At 41.3% G+C, this 16,443-nt stretch overlaps 1 protein-coding gene across 5 annotated transcripts in view; it reads right to left on the bottom strand.

The window, feature by feature from the left end:
* The window catches only part of acap3a (ArfGAP with coiled-coil, ankyrin repeat and PH domains 3a), an 86,235-nt gene that overhangs the window by 4,528 nt on the left and 65,264 nt on the right, over positions 1 to 16,443 (bottom strand). For 2 of the 5 annotated variants that reach the window (XM_036141690.1, XM_036141695.1), the window contains exons 11-24: positions 11,971 to 12,083; positions 10,649 to 10,700; positions 10,176 to 10,276; positions 9,301 to 9,412; positions 8,855 to 9,063; positions 6,749 to 6,818; positions 6,548 to 6,642; positions 6,228 to 6,445; positions 4,674 to 4,763; positions 4,420 to 4,521; positions 4,116 to 4,330; positions 3,818 to 3,927; positions 2,572 to 2,682; positions 2,424 to 2,485 (exon numbers count right to left, since the gene is read on the bottom strand). In XM_036141690.1, the coding sequence (XP_035997583.1) occupies positions 2,424 to 2,485; positions 2,572 to 2,682; positions 3,818 to 3,927; positions 4,116 to 4,330; positions 4,420 to 4,521; positions 4,674 to 4,763; positions 6,228 to 6,445; positions 6,548 to 6,642; positions 6,749 to 6,818; positions 8,855 to 9,063; positions 9,301 to 9,412; positions 10,176 to 10,276; positions 10,649 to 10,700; positions 11,971 to 12,083 (1,660 nt within the window). Of the gene's footprint in view, positions 1 to 1,175; positions 2,486 to 2,571; positions 2,683 to 3,817; positions 3,928 to 4,115; positions 4,331 to 4,419; positions 4,522 to 4,673; positions 4,764 to 6,227; positions 6,446 to 6,547; positions 6,643 to 6,748; positions 6,819 to 8,854; positions 9,064 to 9,300; positions 9,413 to 10,175; positions 10,277 to 10,648; positions 10,701 to 11,970; positions 12,089 to 16,443 lie in introns of those variants that run through there. The other 3 variants (XM_036141692.1, XM_036141691.1, XM_036141693.1) reach the window with 3 other exon arrangements.

The raw sequence follows: 16,443 nt of genomic DNA, 5'->3' as shown, positions 1-16,443 counted from the left end.
TAGATTTTTAACAGTTTACTAATATTAAAGCATGTGAACTAGAAAGAAAAATGGAAAAAAGGGAAAAAAATGTAAATTGACTCCTTTCACAAGAGAAGAAATGTCAGATTTATGTATTTATCTCATGTGCAATAAAAACTAATTGGACAAACCAACTTTTCTTTAAATCTAAAGAATTACAAATAGCAGACCTGTAATCTTTCTATTTAACATAAAAATGAACATTAGCTTGGTTATGCTAACTAGCTTTTAGTGTCGCTTACAGCTTTGCTGTTGTGACAGTTCAGTTTATAAGAAGCATAAACTGAAAGTTAATGATCTGTTACTTTTAGTGCTTTTTTTGTAGTTGTTTATTTTGTAGCTGTGACATTTTAAAAATCTTTGCAGGTTCTTTTTTTATTATAAACTTGGGCTTGGAGGATCCAAAAGCAACAGCACTGCTGTTAATTGTGCTTCTCTAAGTGCAAATATTTTGTTTGATAAAATTTATTATTTTTAAATTTTCTGCTATGATTTAGAGCTGTAACTAGAAAGCTGGACAGTTGTTAGCAAGACTGTGATTAGTGACAACTTTTTACGAAAATAATGAATATTATATGTCCATTTTACCACAATATCAAATATTACTTATGAATACGATGGATTAATGGATATTAGCTCTGTAGCTGGGAAATGACTTGCTATTTCAAACTTCTTTAGCAAATAATAATAGTAAATTAAACTAAAATAGGTGTTATTATTATGTATGTGTTCCTGGAAAGATAAAAAAAAAATTAGAAACTCCTATACTGTCTGACAAATTTGGGTAAGACTTAATTTTTTTCATGTCAAATTCAAAATAAAAACCCGTTGTCAAACCAATATCAAGACCACTACTTTGTGAGAAATATCTAAAATGTATTTATTATTTATTTATTTACTTATTTAAAACTGTTGCACCCTAAACTTTTCAGTGGTAATCTATTTCATAACAGCAAAATGTACTTTTCAGTTGCCGTAAGTGCAAATTTTGCACCTCAATCATGATTGTCACCACGTGTTACTAAGTATGGAATCAGTAAATGTAGCATAAGCTAAAAATGCAGCCCCCATCCAATCACAGTCTGTAGTTTGTTTTAGGTAAAAAACAAAAAAACAATAAAAAAAACAAAAAAAAAAAAAACAAACACATTCATATCTTACCACAAACAAACAAAAACAAAAATTTTTTTTTAAAACTGCTCATTACTCTTTGGTCGAAAACCCAAATGACTTATTATCCAGGCAGCAACAGCAGGAAAGAGTCCTGCTTTTTGGAACAGATTTTTATTACATGCTCAACTTTGATTTGGCAAATTAATGTAAAGCTCAACATTATTCAACAATACTAAATGTATAAACTCAATGGCAATGGAAATTTGGAGTACATTGCAAATATCTATTTGTTAGAAACAAAAGCGACTAATTCTGGCCTAGTTGTAATAAACAGCTATCGGTAAATACAGTGGATTTTCAGTGATTTGTTGTTTTATAGAGCCTGTCTTCCAGTGCAGCATATTCTGGAAAACAAATCCACCTACAAGTGAATAAATTAAACTATAGAGATTTTCTAATTAAATAATACGTCTGTAAGTGCTCATTTAACAAAATCTACCCTGTTTTATTTAAAAAAACAAACAACTGATACATTATTTAACAATACAAAAAAGTAATAAAAAAAGTTATTGCACCATTGCTCAGGAAGTTTTAACAAGAATAAAATTAGAGAAACTGAAATCCCTGTTTGTAAAAGAAAAAAAGTGCATCATAAAAGCTTCGCCAGATTCAATACATAGAGAACGATTCTTAGAGTCATTCACTATCACAGTAAGGATCAGGTTTTAGAGTTTTCCTCGCTGCAGCCACAACATTTTAACCATTCAGGTAGGGATGACAAAGCTTCAGGTGAACGTATTTAACGAAAGTAGAAACAACATTTTTTTTGTTCAGACTGGCTGACGGAAACCCGACATTAGCTGACTGGATTTACCATTTTGCTAAAAGCATTAGCCAATTTCATAAATCGGCTTGCTTAGCTGAGGACAGAACTTTATTCTGAGAACTCGACCAGAAACCTTTTGTGCTCAAAACTCATCCGCAGTGAATTATTTCATTTTTCAATTGGAGGGTTCAATGGTTAGAAATCAGTTGGATTGTGAGAGAGGAGCTGACTGCAGCAGAGTTTATAGTCTAAGGATCCCGCAGACGCAGCAAGACAAGCAACGCTACAAATATCCGGGTGTAGAGAAAAAGGAAGTCCCTACATCTCCGATATTCCTAATTACCGGTCTAACGCTGTGTCAGCCTGACTGAGCCTGATTAGCAGTCGGCTATATGGATGCAGATAAACTCCTGAATGCACTTTTTATACTGCTGCTCGGTGGGGCTGCTGATCGGGTATTGACCTGGCTGTCCGAAGGGTCCCTCTGACTCCCGCATCTCCTCATTCATCCTGGCCAGTCGCAGCCTGCGATAACAACAACAACAACAGGATTGAGCCAACTCTGAATCCTAACATCAAAGCTGGATCTGAAGTGTTACTAGTAAACTTACAGCGTGACTATATCTGCATTGGCCTGCTGCACGGCTATACTCAATGGGTCCTGGCCGTCTTCGTCGCCATCGTTCTGTACAGCTCCTCTTTTAAGGAACAAACACACCTGCCTGAAAATACAAAAAAAAAAAGAGAGACAATAAAATTTAAAGCAATTCAGAGATTATAGTTCTGAAGAAACCAAACCCCAGGAAAGATTCCTGTAAGCATTTACTGTTAGATGTTATCTCTAATTTGCTGTAAATTAGGATGGATGGGAAACTGGTTGTCCAGAAACTCTAAATTTTGATTTTTTTTTCTGATCAGTGAACACACCATACTTACCTACTGCCATGTAGGTAAGAAACCCCTTTGGTGTGGCTGCTGTAATTGAGTGGATAGAGCTATCAGTTTTAAGTATTGGTGATGTGCTTAAAATTAAAGGAAGTCAGAGAAATCACTGAGATTCTGGAAGCTACTTTAAAAAATACATTTTTTATTTTTTTTAATCTATTTCTACTACTTATTTCTTGCTTATGTTGCTAAGCAGTAGGTAGAGTTTACATTTTTGCTAGCCGGTTTTCTGCACATCTCAGGTTTTCACCTCACTGAGTCATGCTGACCTGTATATTTTGTACTTTGTGTCCAAAAACAAGTATTTTGGTCTTTAGGTATTACTATGCAAGAAACTCGGAATCATTTACTCACTGATATTTGAAAACTCAGTGACTGTAAAAGATGCGGATCATCATAAATGCAAGTTGTGAATCAGCATAAGAGATGGTGTAAAACTCTGAAATTTTAGATATGGGGAGCATGTGGATAGTGATTAAAAATATTCAGAGAAGGGAGCCTAGAGGAACCCCACATGTGATGTTTGTTCATTTAGACATTTATTGGTGATTTATAAGAAATAGTCAAACTGTCTAACAAGAAAGAACTGAGACAGTTTCCAGTTTTTCCAACCAAGTAGCCTTTCGGTGCAAAGGTGAGAACTGTGAACTCGACACCACATCGAAACAACCGAAACATCAGTCAAGGTTCACTAATATCCAAGTAATTATACCAGGTGTGGTATCATCTTCACGAACAACATCTTTCATAATTGTTTCAATATTAAAGTGCAATAGGAGCCACTGTGCAACCCAAGCTTAGCATGAACGAACGGTGCTTGTATAAACGGTAATGAGACTTGTTACAAGTTTCTCTCCAACGTTCCACACACTTTACAGCAGAGATGGGGGAAAATGGTTAATTTTGACTCACCCTGTGTGTCCCAGATATGTAGCGTGATACAGAGGGCCCCTCCCTCGTGCGTCTCTTTGGTTGACATCAGCAGCGTTCTGCAGCAGGAACTCGCAGGCAACCAGAGAACCCTACAATAAGGTTAGGAGATAAGCAATTTAATTTAGAAGAGACGATAAAGCGTCGCTAAAGAATAGAGAAATAAGAAAAAAAACTTAGGGCAACAGATCTCTTTAAATAGTCACAGTTATGTTACAATTTATTATACAATTAATATTATATTAGGAGTCTTACATTTTGTTTGCCGAGACCTACTCACCCCAGTAACAGCTTGTATGAGAGGTGTTTTTCCTTCATCCACGTCGTTGACAAAATTAACGTCGCCGCCGTGGGCCAGAGCTTCAGCCATGACCGGCAGGTTGCGAGCTCTAGAGGCTTTGTAGAGCAGCGTTCCAGGATCCATCTCCCTCATGTCCTCCGGGTCTGAGGCCTCAGCCTCAGTCTCGCCGCTGGAGTCCTCAGACACTTCACACTCTGCAGATCACATACGGAAAGGAAGCAGCTTACAAAACAGTGCCGAAATATCTGGCTCGGAATATAAAACCTTCCCAAACCAGACTCACCCTCCTCCGTGACGCTGTCCACCACCGAGCCAAACACCAAGATGTCTGTACTGCCGTCTGTGCTGCCCCCCAAGCCGCTGTCGCTGCTCAGACCTGCAGGACCGGGAGGATGCCACAACATGGACACGTTAGAAACTGCTCTCTGTTTCAACCTGGTAAATGGTGATTTAATGTGTGCGCTTGCACAGGGTGTTCTCGCACAGTTCCAATACTGGGTCTAAGATTTAAAGGTTGGCGTATACAAACAGACTTACTTCGAGGGCCGGATCCGTTATCAAAGTAAGAGAAGAGAGAATCCAGCTCGTCGGGGCAAAACAGAGACTCTCGTCTGAATTTGGCCGCCGCTGTGAAAGACAAAAGTGAACAGCACAAGTGTTTTAATTCAATTCAATTTTATATTTATATAGGGCCAATTCACAGCACATGTCATCTCAAGGCACTTTACAAAGTCAATTCCATCAAATTCTCCAGACAGATGGTCAAAAAAAGTTTCCTCTCTAAGGAAACCCAGCAGGTTGCATCAAGTCTCTCCAAGCAGCATTCACTCCTCCTGAAAGAGTGTAGAGCCACAGTGGACAGTCGTCTGCATTGTTGATGGCTTTGCAGCAATCTCTCATACTGAGCATGCATGAAGCGACAGTGGAGAGGAAAATTCCCCTTTAACATGGAGGAGAACCTCCAGCAGAACCAGAACCAGGCTCAGTGTGAACGCTCATCTGCCTCGACCCACTGGGGCTTAGAGAAGACAGAGCAGAGACACAGAAAGCACAGAAAGCACACATTGATTATATGTTAAAAGGTGATAATGGACGATCTGCCTTCCCTGGATGAATGCAGTAGAATGCAGCAGAGCGAGAAAAATAGACCCAGATGTCCTCCAGCAGCCTAAGCCTATAGCAGCATAACTATAGGGATAACTCAGGATAACATGAGCCACTCTAACTAGAAGCTTTGTCAATAAGGAAAGTTTTAAGATTAGTCTTAAAAGTAGACGGGGTGTCTGCTTCACAGACTAAAACTGGGAGTTGGTTCCACAGGAGAGGAGCCTGATAGCTAAAGGATCTGCCTCCCATTCTACTTTAGAGACTCTAGGAACCACCAGCAGACCTGCGGTCTGAGAGCGAAGTGCTCTGTTAGGAACATACGGGGTAATCAGAGCTCTGATATATGATGGAGCTTGATTATTAAGGGCTTTATACGTTAGAAGGAGAATTTTAAATTCTATTCTTGATTTAACAGGAAGCCAATGAAGAGAAGCTAAAATATGAGCAATATGGTCTTTCTTGATTTTCATCAAAACTCTTGCAGCAGCATTTTGGATCAGCTGAAGACTTCGAACTGCATTTTGTGGACTTCCTGATAGTAAAGAATTACAATAGTCCAGCCTTGAAGTAACAAATGCATGGACCAGTTTTTCAGCATCACTCCTGGACAGAATGTTTCTAATTTTGGCGATATTCCAGAGGTGAAAAAAGGAAACTCTGGAAACCTGTTTAATATGGGATTTAAATGACATGTCTTGGTCAAAAATAACACCAAGATTTTTTACTTTATTACCAAGGGCCAAGTTAATGCCATCCAGATTAAGAAGTTCATTTTTTGAGGACTCTGGTCCAAAGATTACAACCTCTGTCTTGTCTTGTGCACTTGAAGTTATATTTAAATAGCTTTAAGACCTGTAAAGACAATTTTCCCATTATGTCCTTATAATTAAAACCATAGAACTGTCAGAGGGTGTTCTTACGTTTTACAGTCACTGGATTAATATTTGTTGACGGTTTAAAATTTACTGGATTTACTGGACTTGCCTATTGACAGTGCAGAAGGAGAGTTGCTTCCCGGCTCTTGTCTGTATCTTCGCTGGGTTTTGGGAACGGTGGCAGCGCTGTTGTGTCTCCGGCACTTCTTCACGCTCCACCGCCTCTCTGACTTCCTCTCTCCGTTGACGAGGATCTCAGCGGAGCCCAGCCTTTTCAGGAATTTCTTCTCCACGTACTTCGCTCTAATCCATGCCTCTTTTTCCTGCCTGCGCCAGAACAGGTTTCAATCAATTCCTCTGCCTCCGAAATAATATTTTATACACCAATTAGCTGCATTTTTTCTTTTTTTTTTTTTTACACATCCATACCTTGAACTGGACGGCAATGGTTTCTTCAGACCTTGTTCTTGGTATGAACCTTCATATATGTGGTTGATGACACTGTTTCCAAGCTCACACATCAACTACAAGGAAATATTTCATAAATGTTATTATTGGCTCTAACGTGCACTTTAGGTGCACACTGTTGTTAATCTCAACATCCTGACCTGTTCAAAATATTAAATATACCTTTAATAACTCTGGTTCCCACGAGTCAAGCGTCAAGGAACGCACCTTTGAACAGTGGACCCCAAGACTCCTGCAATAAAAACAATTAAATTTCATTAAAAAAAAAGTCTTTAGAAGAAGCATTCAGTGTATTAACATAAAGCAGGACGAATTTGAGGAAACAAATGTAGCATTTATTCTTCATTTCTACTGATGTGAAGAAAGGAAAGTAAACAGAATCTGGTGTCTTGAGGAAACTACTTAAAAAAAAGCTAAAAGTGTTTTTCCAGGCTCCTAATGTGATGCAAATTACTGTCTGGTATCCAGGCAACTGTTGTTTGCAAAAAAAGAAAACAAGACCGTGTCTGTTCCCAACTGTGAGAAGATGAGCCTGGAGAGGGAGCATGCATATTCAGCACACGGGAGCTGGGTTTACTTCAAAGTAAAACATGCAAATCCCGCAGACAGTTTCTCTTTTAAATACTGACACTGAATTAAACTAATAAAAGGCCACTTCTCTCTGGAAAAACTGATTCAGTGAGCTTACATTTGCTTGTTGAAGCCACGCTAAGCACTCTGTTAATGAGGAGGTGCTTTCAGATTAATGCTTAAAAAATAACAACCTGTTTTTTTTAAACAATCGTATGAACATTATTAAGTTACCTGAACCCTAACACTATATCTAATTGTCTAAATTTGGACAGAAACTGTAGACTGAGTTTAGATTCCTTGTAGACGGTTGTGAAACATTTGTTTTGGATTTGTGATTTAAAACAGCTGCATTCCTAATTTTGTGAGAATTAAACTTTTGTTCTTTTTCATTTTTAGGAGGTGACCCAACTAGTACTGATAGTCACAAATATATTGTAAAGAATGTTTATATGAGTTAAAGGCTGTTCTTTTTGTAATCACTTAGAAATTGTTTTTATGCTTTCTTAACGGCAGGGTTCCCATAAAATTTTCATTTCACCTATTCAGACACAAATGTCCAAACTTCTCATATCTTTAAAGCACAAATACAAACATTTGCTTTGAAATTATGGAATATTTTTCTACAGTGGTCATGGATGTACGAATGGATAGATGGACTGACAGATGGATGGATGGATGGAAAAATAGGAGATGGACGGGTGGATAGATAGATGGATGGATGGATGGATGGATGGATGGACGGACAAATGGGAGACGGATGGATTGATGGATGGATGGATAGAGGGATGGATGGATGAATGAATGAATGAATGAATGAATTGATGGATGGATGAATGGATGGATAGATAGATGGATGGATGGATGGATGGATGGATGGACAAATGGAAGACGGATGGATTGATGGATGGATGGATAGAGGGATGGATGGATGAATGAATGAATGAATGAATGAATTGATGGATGGATGAATGGATGGATGGATGGATGGATGGATGGATGGATGGATGGATGAATGAATGAATGGATGGATGGATGGATGGATGAATGAATGGATGGATGGATGGACGGACGGACGGACAGACAGACAGACAAGAGGATGGACGTACAGTTGGATCGATTGATGGATGGATGGAAAGACACGGGTGGACAAATGGGAGATGGATGGATGGATGAATGGATAGATTAATGGACAGATGGACGGATGGATGGATGAATGGGCAGATGGACGGATGGATGGATGGATGGATGGACAGACAGACCGGAGGATGGACGTACAGTTAGATCAATTGATAGATAGATAGATAGATAGATAGATAGATAGATAGATAGATAGATAGATAGATAGATAGATAGATAGATAGATAGATGGATGAATGAATAGATGGACGGACAGACAGACAGGAGGATGGACGTACAGTTAGATTGATTGATGGATGGACGTTTTAGACAAAGAGATTTAGAACAATGTTTTTCCAGACTATAACTTCCTTCTTTCACCATAATATCCTGATCTGAAAAAAAAAATCTAAAATCCAACTCCATTATTTTCCAGACTAGCAGATCCTGTGCAAAACTTTCTTCAGTAGATCTACAGAGGATCGGCGAGTATTTTCAGCATTCGCCAACCTCAGGCCGCTCTTGCACCAGTAATCTAGGTCGGGTTGTGCATCGTCGGCATGTTTCTCTGTCTCTGACCTGTGGATGCCGGAGCACTCGATGCAAAGCAGGACGCCCAGGTTGATGGAGGCCCAGCGGGGGTCGGCCTGACCGCAGTCACAGCAGAGCTCGTTCCCTGGCAGGCTCTGGATGCGCTGCAGGATAGTCTCACTCCTGGCACTGCGCTCCCGCGGCTCGCTGGCTGAATCGATGCTGCTGGTGGACGGAGAGGCTGTTCTGTCCAGATGCTGAAAGCAGACGCCATAAAAAGGCATAGTAAAAATTAGCTGAACCCCAACAGTTTCCTGAAAAGTGTACAGTTTGAACGTGAAGCAAAATGAAAAGGAAAACCTGGAAAACTGCTGCCTGATTACAATAATTAGGGTAATGTGCTTAACAGCCTCGAAACATAAACATGTGGCAACATCTCCTAAACGTCCTGTAAATGTTGCCCTCGAGTGTTTCATGACCACATAGTGACTCACCTCTATGTAGTAGGTGTCTGGGCTCTCTCTGTATGCTGAGGCAATGCTAGCTTGAACCGCCTGAATCCAGGCTTGTCTTAGCTTCTCAGACTCGGCCTGAAGCATACAGCTCCTGTAAGAAGAGACAGAAATTGGGTGCTCGGTTGGTTGGTTGGTTCTTTAGAGCATTAGGTTGGTGTTAGTCGTTAATTGAATTGGGTTTGATATGTTGTGAAACGGAGCAGTATAAATACTGGTAAACTGAGACTAGTGGTTGGTTTGTTAGCTTCTTGGTTGGATTGTTGGACGGTGAGAAGGTTGGTTTTAATGTATGCATAGTTGGATGATTAAAGAGTAGATGGCTGGACCCATGGATAAATACATAAATAGGCCAGCAGTGATTGGGCTCGCTAGTATTTGTAGTAATGCAGCGACGTTTACCCGATTCAGTCGGGTAAACATTACTATGCTAAAGCACTGATTCAATTTTAGCATATTTAAATATGGTACATAAGGCTTTTCCCTGATATTAACTGGTCAGGAAAAATAACAGTGTCAGCCTTTTGCGTAGCAGGATTTATGAGCAAAACATTTTTTAAGAAATAACTCTAATGTTAGTGTATAAACAATGAATAGTACCAGTTATGTGAACTAACGTGTTCAAATGAGCTTATTTATGAGCAGGACTAATGTTTAACTGGTTTTACCAGATCAAATTGTTATGTTCTATAATAAGCCAAAGCTATAAGCTGATTTTACAAGGAAAGTTACAGCTACTGGGAATGAAAATACGTTAGCAGAGATGTTACCTAAACCTTTATTTTTTTGTTTTTTTTACTTGATGGTACGGCTCCAAAACCAATTTAAGCGCACAGTTTTTTGAGAGAGAGCCTTACTTGAAAGGGGAGACGACCTCGAAGCAGAACCTCCTCTCGATGTCTTCATAAGGTTTAACAGAACATAATCGGAGGTCCTCCACTACCACCGTAAGAGCATCCTGTTCACACAAAAATCACTTCATTTATTTGTCCGCATGAAACAGTCACAACAGAACACAGCAGCTTTCCATCCCTGATATTTTTCCTGCAAAATGAAATCTTAGTGTCCCTAACTGGCTACAAGCTCTGCCTCTGTAAAGATGAGTTGAAAGAGATAACAATGACAGTCTAACAGGTTTTACCCTAACCGGGATCTTTACTGGGATCCACTAATCCACTCTAGATATGTATCAAGAGATATCTGCTAGTATCTCTGTACATCTCCTCAACATCAAACACACAGATTTCAGAAGTTATTACCGCAACGCTGAAAAATACTAAAGCTTTTATGTTTCTGGGAACGCTGACGGCTTAAAGATTAACGGACTTACCTTCAACTTCTTTTGATAGACCAGCTGATTGTTCTGTATGGAGAACCACCGTCTGTAATAGAAAAAGAGAAAACGGAGGGGGGAAGCTATAAATTAAGCCAAAACAAAGCTTCTTGCCTAGAATGTTATTTCCATATGTATACAGTAGTACTTTGCAGAAATATTCATAACCCTTTTATACGTCTTTGTCACATTTGTCAAGTTCCTGAGCATTGACACTTCCTCTGAACTCTCCTGGACCTCCCACCTGGTGAAGAAGGCCCAACAACTGCTCTTCTTTCTCAGAAACCTGAAACGGACTGGACTTTCTACTCAGCTGCTCAGAAACCTTTATAGGGCCACAATTGAAAGCATCCTGTTTCTCAGTAGTGTGGGAGTTGCACGGCACTAAAGAGGAGGAATTTAGTTTGGGTGGTGAGGTCAGTACAGGGGATTGTGGGATGCCGTCTACAAGAGCTGGACACGGTCTATGCTGCACGAGTCCAGACAAAGCCCAGACGTTATTCCACAGATCCGACCCAACCGGGCAATGCACTGTCTGTTGCACTTCCATCAGGAACATGATCCAGGATTAAATAAAAAAATCATAGACTTAAAAACCGCTTCTTTCCCAAAGCTGCGAGGGCAATCGTCCCCTGCTGAAAATCAAGTAAGCCACCAGCCCAGTTCAAAGTCTGTTACATGTTTTCAAACCTGCTGCTGGGTTGACAGGTCCTTGATCTGATAAATAATTATTTACGCTGTCTCTCACATGCTAATGTCCATTTACACTAGTTTAGCTTTCCAGGGAGTGTTTGTCTGGTACATTCATGTAATTGCACAGTATCTAACGTGGTTCTGTAATCTGACTGCTGTCTCTTTTCGACTTGAACATTAACATTTTATCAGATGCTGAGGAGTGTTTGCACACTTTTTATCTTCTGAGGAAGTGTTGTTTGGTCCATTCAACTTGAAAATTTTATTTTTTTATTAGAATATTTTGAGTATTCTTTCCCCTTCTGATAAGTATCTCAGCTGTACAGCTTAACTTTAAATGTAGCTTTTTGTTTTACGTTGATGTTTGTGGTTGGTAAGGGGTATAAATCCTTTAGCAAAATGCCATATTTTTCTGTGGTGTACCTGTGCTAATAATGCTGATCAAATTTGCCCAGATAATCCATATGCCTCTTTTGTCAGAAGGATTTCTATGAAAATATTTAAAAATATATATATATAATATTGAATATTTTTGACACCACTCTAAAATAAAACAATCACAACTCCAACAACAGCACAGATTTGATATTCTGAAGCACACAGACACAGATAAGATGATTTCTTACCTGTTCCAGGTCTTGAAGGCATTGCTAGCCCTCTTGAACAAGTAGCCCTCCATCACCACGCCATTTGGAGCGTCCACGTTAAACTCCACCTTCGAGTCGTCATATGAAAAATCCTGCAGAACCAAAAAGATTTTTATCCTGCATGTTAAAGGAAGTCAAAAGATCAAAGAAGGATAGAAAGCCAATTTCCGCAGCACAGAGTCCTATCGGACAGTGGTTCCCAGCCCTGGCCCTCAGGGACCCCTGTCCTGCATGTTTTCGGTGTCTCCTTGCTGCCACACACCGGACATAAATGAATGGATGATTAGGAGGTCTATGCAGCACTTGATGGCATGCAGAGGAGGTCATGCAACCATTTGAATCAGGTGAGCTGCAACAGCGCCACGTCTAAAACATGCAGGCCAGGGGTCCCTGAGGACCAGGGATGGGAGCCACTGCTATAGGGCACCAGCAGCTTTCAATGTGTGCACAGAGCATCATATGAATTAGCGAACTGAATAATTTCAACCTGTTTAAATATGACCAGAATGTTATTGTTTGTCTATACATAAAATGGGGCGTGGCATAAGGTTGAGCCCGACTGTAAGAACTGCCAGGAGCCTCTGCGTGACTTTTAGCCCCACTACGCTAAGCTATAGACTAAGCAGGACACGGAAAGTCCAGAATAGTTTGAGGGGTTTAAGTTATGGTTCTAAATCCCTAAAAGAAAGAAATATGGAGTAGGAAAACATGCACTGAAATGTTTCATGTATCCTGTATTATGGCTGTTTTAACAAGAAAACCTGCAGGAGAAGGTGACATTTCTAGTTTCCCTCTTATTTTATTTTTCGCTCACTGAAATCAGGCTTTGGTGATCTGCTTTTCTTCAGCACGCCATCATAGTGTGACGTCCAGCTCAACGATGCTTGGAAGCGGCAGTTCAATCCACGATCCGAAACTGAAGCGGCGACTATGGCCCCCTTAGCAAACCAATCGAAACACGGCTACCCTCCTAAACCGGCAGGCAGAGCATTATTAATTAAAAGAGGACAACAGTTTGTCAGGATGCAGCTTGTTGGCTGCATGCTGAGCCTCTCTCCCTCTCTCTCTTTCCTGCGCAGCCTGATTGGTTCCACCTGTCAGGCTGCAATCAACCTCCAACTGCTCCCACCTGGTTCCACCCTTATTTATACTCACCTCAGTCTGTTCTTGCTCGCCGGTCCGTAGTGTTCACTCCTGCTCAGTTTCTGCCAGAATCATGTGTCAGCTCAGCTTTTGTTACAGTCAGCCTGAAGACCTTTTCTTCAACTTTGTTTTATTTCAATCCATTGCCTAAGACTCTGCTCAGCTCTGTTCCACTCAAGTTCTCAACACCTGTCCATGACTCCTGTGCTGTTCCACGTTCTCAAGTTCCATGAAGCTGTTCCACGTTCTCAAGTTCCTGAACTGTTCCACGTTCTCAAGTTCCATGAAGCTGTTCCACGTTCTCAAGTTCCATGAAGCTGTTCCACGTTCTCAAGTTCCTGAACTGTTCCACGTTCTCAAGTTCGTGAGCTGTTCCACGTTCTCAAGTTCCTACAAGCTGTTCCACGTTCTCAAGTTCCCGCAGCTGTTCCACATTCTCAAGTTCCTACAAGCTGTTCCACGTTCTCAAGTTCCCGCAGCTGTTCCACGTTCTCAAGTTACCGCAGCTGTTCCACGTTCTCAAGTTCCAACAAGTTGTTCCACATTCTCAAGCTCTCGGTTCCGATGTTCTGGTCTCAAGTGCTCCACCCTGGTCTCAAGTCTTCAGCTCCGGTGTTCCTTCCTGGTCAGTCTCCCCGTACTCCTCCTGTTGGCTAGCTTCTGCACCCTACATCTCTGTCAGTTAAAAGACTCAGGTTCTTCTCGTCATCCATCATTCACCCTGTTCAATAAACTCACTTCTAGAACTAGCTCTGTGTGTGTGTGCTGTGTCCGGGTTCATCCTAAGACAAATCATGTTACTCTGTGGGAGCTGCAGAACTAACAACTGTTAGTATTGAACTCCCCGGATGTTCTTGCCTTCATGGAGGAGCGGTAAGAGAGTCAAAAGTCCAGGTTCAAGTGTGTCACAAGCCATGTGGGATATCAAAAACCTGCTTGAGAAGGTGCTCTGGTCAGGAGAGATCTGGTGGCAGATACTTTTCTTTACCAGGAGCGTGGAAAGGAAGACGTAGGGAGGTAAATACAGTAAAATCTGGGAAGAAAACCTGTTGGAGGCTTCAAAAATAAGATTGGAGTTTCACCGTCCAAAAGGACATAAAGCCAGAGCTCTTAGATCAAGGCACATTGGAATAGGACAAAATAAAACTACAGGCATTTAGCCATTTTATAATCTGTAGTTGGAAAAAGAAATCTAAATTATTATTCACAGATTGCTCTAAGTCTGAGGGCATGGTTCTCAACCTGGAAAAGGGGTGATTCCCCCCCTCTGGGTCCTGGTTCTGTCTTTGCCTCAAGCCGAAGAGTTTAAGTATCTCGTTCAGCACTGATGGTAGGTTGGAAGAAGAGATGGACGGATGGATCAGGGCTGCTTCTGCAGCGATGCAGGACCTCCGTCACCTATGGTCATGAGGTATGGATCATGACCAAAAGGACGACGAGTGACTGGGCCCAGCCTGATAGGATGAAGAGGAGCTCCGTTATCCAGGGGGAGCTCAAAGTAGAGCCGATGCTTCTCTGCATCGAAAGGAGTCAGCCGAGGTGCTTTTAGCCCCCAGCTCGCCTCCCTTTGGAGGTTTTCTGGGCAAGTCCTACAGGGAGGAGACCCCAAAGAAGACCCAGAAAGTACTGGAAGGAGTATACATCCTGTCTGGCCTGGGAGCAGCTTAATGGATGGATGGATGGATGGATGGATGGATGTTTGCAGACTCTCTATCAAGCTTGACTGGGTCTTGAGTGGTAGTGGAAAGGAAAATGGCCTAAATGATCTAAATGTACAGCGCTGGTAAAGAATTGAAAAAGACTCGCAGACTCAATTTTAGCATCAGGTATTTCTAAAACACAGTGGAAATGAAATGCACGCCACACTATTCAGATTTGCCTTTAAGACATTTGTAAGCCCTCAGGTTCACAGTGAAGGGCTACTTTGTGCCGTTCCACCAAATAAAACATTGATGTTTGTGGCTGTAACGTGGCAACGGGGTAAATTTGAAGATGCATGAACCCTTTTACAAAGCACTGTGTTATGCATGTCTGGCTCAGAGTCCTCTTGTTTGTATTTCCCACGCCTTCCTGTTTCTTTCTCGCTACAGTCTTCTGAATATAGGTATAAAAACAAGGCTTGATAACAAAATTTCTGTAAGAAAAGTGCAAGTTTAATCTGAAAGTAACAGCAGACAATCAAATAAATACATATAAAAGGATAAGAAACGATTATGATGACAAATACTATCCAATATACCGTCATATGTCGCCTAGAAGCAAGAAAATGGTTAAAAATACAAGTCCACCCACCAAGCGGCGACTCCACCGGAAAAAGATCTTCATTTTCAAAAGCTGGACGTGTTTCATCAACATGGAAAGATCCTCCACGACATTTAACGGAAAAAAAACAACCAAAAACCTACAAAGCTATAAATCAGGGTCTGTGGAGCTGAAGTCTGAGAAAAGGCTCATGTCTTCTTCTGCTTTCCGACTGCAGGACCTCTGAGCTGTTGAACTCTGGAGAGTCTTTCCAACACCGATGCTCTGGCCCCGCTCCACCGCCGCGTGAGCCTCGGGATTACAGCTAATTACCATACAGCTGCCACTGTATCCAACGCCGCAGACATTTCACTTTACGCTGCAACACTTCAGCTGCTTTTGACCCAAAAAACAAGTAGCAGACAGCTTAGTATGCATTGGTGTTGCAGCTGTTTCAGCAGCCCTCCCTTACTGAAGGTGGGATTCTCACCCCCATGGTGACCCGGCAAGAATCTCCCCTGGATGGAAGCCAAGACCACCACACAGAAAAAAAAAACAACACAACAAGCTCGATTTAAAATCTACCGCTGAGAGAGATTGCACGCTTTAGTCCCTAGATCAAGCAAAAAAACATATAATCAAAGCAGCTTACCTTCACTTTTTCTGTTTTAAGAGATCAGAGACAGAACAAGCACTGTGTGCTGCTCCGAAAAAACGCTCCAGCCAAACAACAAAGATCATCTATTTTTAAACGGCCCGACGTCACACAGACCAATAAAAGGCACGGGTGAATTATTAAACAGGCGGGAGAGTTCTGAACGTTGTGGGTAAAACACGTAAAATTGTTCAACAGCAGGCAGGAACAAGCAGGAACACGGGATGATGCCTTGATACGTCATCCACCTGCTGCTCCCCTCAGCCGGCAGCCCGTGCTGCCAGGCTGGAACGGCTCAGGTTGAGCCCAGTTGGCAGCACCGACCCATCGGTCTGCTGTGAACAATGTGTGCATCCCCGGAGGATCCCCCCCCCCCTGGGTCATCTGCGTCCATCTACCTGCCCCTCTACAGA

This window comes from Fundulus heteroclitus, chromosome 1 (assembly GCF_011125445.2).
Source record: "Fundulus heteroclitus isolate FHET01 chromosome 1, MU-UCD_Fhet_4.1, whole genome shotgun sequence".
Classification (NCBI taxonomy): domain Eukaryota; kingdom Metazoa; phylum Chordata; class Actinopteri; order Cyprinodontiformes; family Fundulidae; genus Fundulus; species Fundulus heteroclitus.
Note: the sequence above shows the minus strand (reverse complement) of the source record. Positions and strands in the feature narration are given on the sequence as shown.